The 3712-nt window shown below is 31.8% G+C and overlaps 1 protein-coding gene across 1 annotated transcript in view; it reads right to left on the bottom strand.

The window, feature by feature from the left end:
• LOC117178669 overlaps window positions 1-979 on the bottom strand; it is a 1503-nt gene extending 524 nt beyond the window's left edge. The window contains exons 1-2 of the mRNA XM_033370095.1: window positions 752-979; window positions 119-290 (exon numbers count right to left, since the gene is read on the bottom strand). Of these exons, the coding sequence (XP_033225986.1) occupies window positions 119-290; window positions 752-943 (364 nt within the window). The 5' untranslated portion in view covers window positions 944-979. The remainder of the gene's footprint in view (window positions 1-118; window positions 291-751) is intronic.
• Window positions 980-3712: the final 2733 nt, after the last annotated feature.

Below are 3712 nucleotides of genomic sequence, written 5' to 3'. Positions count from 1 at the left end.
GACGGTCAATCAATCTGAAACTTCGCAGATTTATTCAAAAATAGTTAAAGAAGTTATAATAAAAATTTCAGCTTTTTAGCATGGATTTCGTTTCACGCTAAAACCACCTTAAACCTACCCACGAACAGTTTACGAACAGTCGTTGGTTCAAAAGTCGTATTACGTTTCCCGCTATCACTTTGTCCTGGCCAACTAAAGTGAAGGCACCATTCGTCTGTCATAATTCTTTGTATTGCTAGTCTCACTGCGATAGGAGTATTCTTTCCACCTCTATTCTTCACAGAATTCGTCTAAAATTAAAAATTAAAATTAAGTTTCGACGTGATACAAGTCCTTATGAAGACATTATGAACTTAGATAAAAAAGAGAAGCCGCTGAAAAGATTTGTATATTTGCTGCTAAATCATAATGCGGAATTTTTTGAAATGAATTTAGTTGATATCATTAACGTGATGAAGTATATTGTACATGCAAATTGAGAGATATCGGCTACGAAATTCAGTTAAATTTCGTTATCTCTACAAGAGATTGCATCTACTATGCCTTTATAATTAGTTAAATAATGTTCTCATCGGTATGAAACTTTAATATCCAAACTCAATTTCAGTAATATGTTACAACTATCAAAGATTAATTTAATTGTTTTAGGTTTTTCTTAAAAATTACCAACTACAATGACCAGCCCAGCTTTTATGTATGATTGGATTCCCACAAATATTTATGTTATTAAACAAAATAATTTTGTACTCACGAAAGCCGTAGCGTTCCTTTGCTCCGCCAAGCTTTTTTCAAGATCAGTGAATTGTTCGTACGTTGCGCAAGGATTTTCCGGGTAATGAAGATCGTCCTCTGCATCATAAGAATAGTTCAATCGTTTTCCGCGCCTACATACTTTCTCCTTATTGAGAATGAGAAGTTCATTTAATTTGTCCTTACAAGTCATTAATTCTCGTGATAAGGTTATATAGGCTGAAATAAATTATTTGATGTAAATAAAATTATATACGTCGTGAGTAGTGTCAAAACTTACGGCTGTGGAAAAAATATCAGGAATTAGCTAACTATAGGGATTCAGGAAAATCTTATATTTCGGAATTACGTTTCTCTAAATCTCAAGTTTATTCGGGAATTTAGAACATTTTCACGGCTTTTCTCGAAATTCGTAAAGCGTTTCGATATTTATTGTAGAAAACTATAAAACATAAACATAATATTAGTTTTTATTTTATAATTAATTTATAGTTTCTAAATTTTACGATAATAAGGTAGTATAATTTAAAGGATTTTTAAAATTTAATTTCTAAAGTATTTCTAACGTCCTAAATGCGGCATTGTTTGTAAGAACAGGTCTTAGAACGAAGTTTAGTTTCAATGAAAAAAGATTTTTGCGCAAAACAAATCATTAAAAGGGATTTACTAAAAACTTGTTTATCAAAAAATTTTATTCATTGCTTGGTGATTGCAAATCTCTTCGTAACAAATCTTTAAAATTATACTGAGTCAAAGAATTTTCATTACGAACCCTAAACTAATTATAAAACTGAATAAAACATTTTATGCCTAAGTTTAAGACTTTACAAATACCTAAAACACTTTAGGAATTTGGAATATGTTCTAAATCCCTGAATAAACTAGGGCTTTAAAGCAAAATTAATACTTGTACGGAAGATTATGATAAACTACTGGGACTAGCTAAATTTCCAAGGTTTTTTGACGCGATACTTATTTACTTACGTAATAAGATTTTTAAAACACCTTCTACAAAAATTAAGTAGTCCATACGCACTAATAGTGCCTTCTACACGGAAAAAATTTATACGTAAAAAAGTCACGAACTAGTTGCTAGGTCTCGTATATAAGAAAAATTTATTGTACATTGATGTATTTTCGTAAATATTCTGCGAATTTTGAGAAAGAATTGACGAACTCGATATGACAAGTCTAAAACCGTTCATCACTTTTTTCCGTAAATAATTACAAAAATATTATGAGTGATTGGGTAAAGTTTCGCAGAGCACTCACCAACTTGCCCAACAAATCTGGGAACTAGGACGTAGGTTCATCTTTACGTGGCCCGCACACACACTCGTCCACACGCTCAGTGCGTATGTGTACGCGTATGTGTGTTTGAGTTCGTCGGATGAATGCCTAGAAGTTTTATGATACCTACATTGTTCAGCCTCAATGGTTGCGCGTGTTTACGCAATGAAAGTTTATGTTTTATTTATTTTTATGTTATTTTTTATGTTGTTTTTTATGTTCTGTTTACAAATAAATATACATTAAATCGAACCAATAACATTTTTCTCTTTTTATATTTAAGTCTAAAATTTTCAGGAACTGTTCGTAGGAAATTCGGACTGTTCGTCAAAAAGTTCCAAATTCATCCATACATTTTTTTTAGAAATAAGCATTTAATGTTCGATTTTTTTATCCCGTACTCGAGACCTAGCTACAAGTTCGTGACTTTTTTACGGATGAATTTTTTTAGTGTACTTAATTTCCCAAATGGAAAATTCGATAACTCCATTCACACAAAGACAAGTTGTTCACCCAAATAATTTAGGTATTGTAGGAATCATACGACGTAAGTAAGTATCACATGTTTGATGTTCTTCACTGATCAAATAATTACAAATATATCCAGTATCATAGCTCGAAATCTAGGAAATTTAGCTAGCCGCAGTAGTTTAGCATAGTCTTCCGTACACGTATTAATTTTCCTTTAAATGCCTAGTTTATTCACACATTTAGAACATATTCTGGTCACTTTTCGAAATTCTTAAAGTGTTTTAGATTTTAAAAAAAATCTTATACTTAGACATAAAATTCGTTTTTTACTTCTATAATTAATTTATGGTTGGTTATGAAAATTTATTAAATCGATATAATCTAAAAGATTTGTTATAAAGAGATTTGCAATCGTCAAGCAATGAATAAAATTGGTTGATTAACAAGTTTTTATTAAGTCTCTTTTAATCATTTTTACGAGCAAAAATCTTTTTTCATTAAACGCAGACTTTGTTTCAAGACCTGTTATTTTGTCTTCACATGGGAACTTTAATTTAAATTGACAAAACCTTTTTTTACAGGTAATGTTGAATACGAGACGTTATAAATGCTTTAGAAATTAGATTTCAAAAATTCTTTAAACCATTTTACTTTATTATCGTTAAATTTTGAAACTCTAAATTAATGATAAAATAAAGACTAATTTTATGTTTAAGTTGTACTAGGCAGTCTGGTAAGTCCCTGAAAAATGAAACACGGAGACGTTTTTTTGGCCAAAGTCGGTTTTATTTTTCAACATACTCTCCTTTTAGGTCGATACAGCGAGTCCAACGATTTTATAACTTTATGGTACCGTCCGAAAAGTACTCGATCGGAAGGTCTCCAAAATACGCCTCAGTTTCAGCTATGAGCTCCTCATTTAAGTAAAAACGCTTACCGGTGAGCCATCTCTTCAGGTTAGGGAACAAGTAATGGTCGCTGGGGGCCAGGTCTGGTGAATACGGTGGCTGAGGAACCAATTCGAAGCCGATTTCATGCGATTTTGCTTCCGCAACTAAGCATGAATGAACAGGCGCATTGTCGTGATGATAAAGCGGTGTTTTCTTCTTCAAATGCGGTCGTTTCTCGGCGATTTCGATTTTCAATCGGTCCAATAATGATGAATAGTATGCTCCGGTTATGGTTTTACCTTTTTCAAGAT

The sequence above is a fragment of the Belonocnema kinseyi genome, chromosome 1 (assembly GCF_010883055.1).
Source record: "Belonocnema kinseyi isolate 2016_QV_RU_SX_M_011 chromosome 1, B_treatae_v1, whole genome shotgun sequence".
NCBI classification, from domain to species: Eukaryota; Metazoa; Arthropoda; class Insecta; order Hymenoptera; family Cynipidae; genus Belonocnema; species Belonocnema kinseyi.
This window is presented reverse-complemented; position numbering and strand designations above follow the sequence as displayed.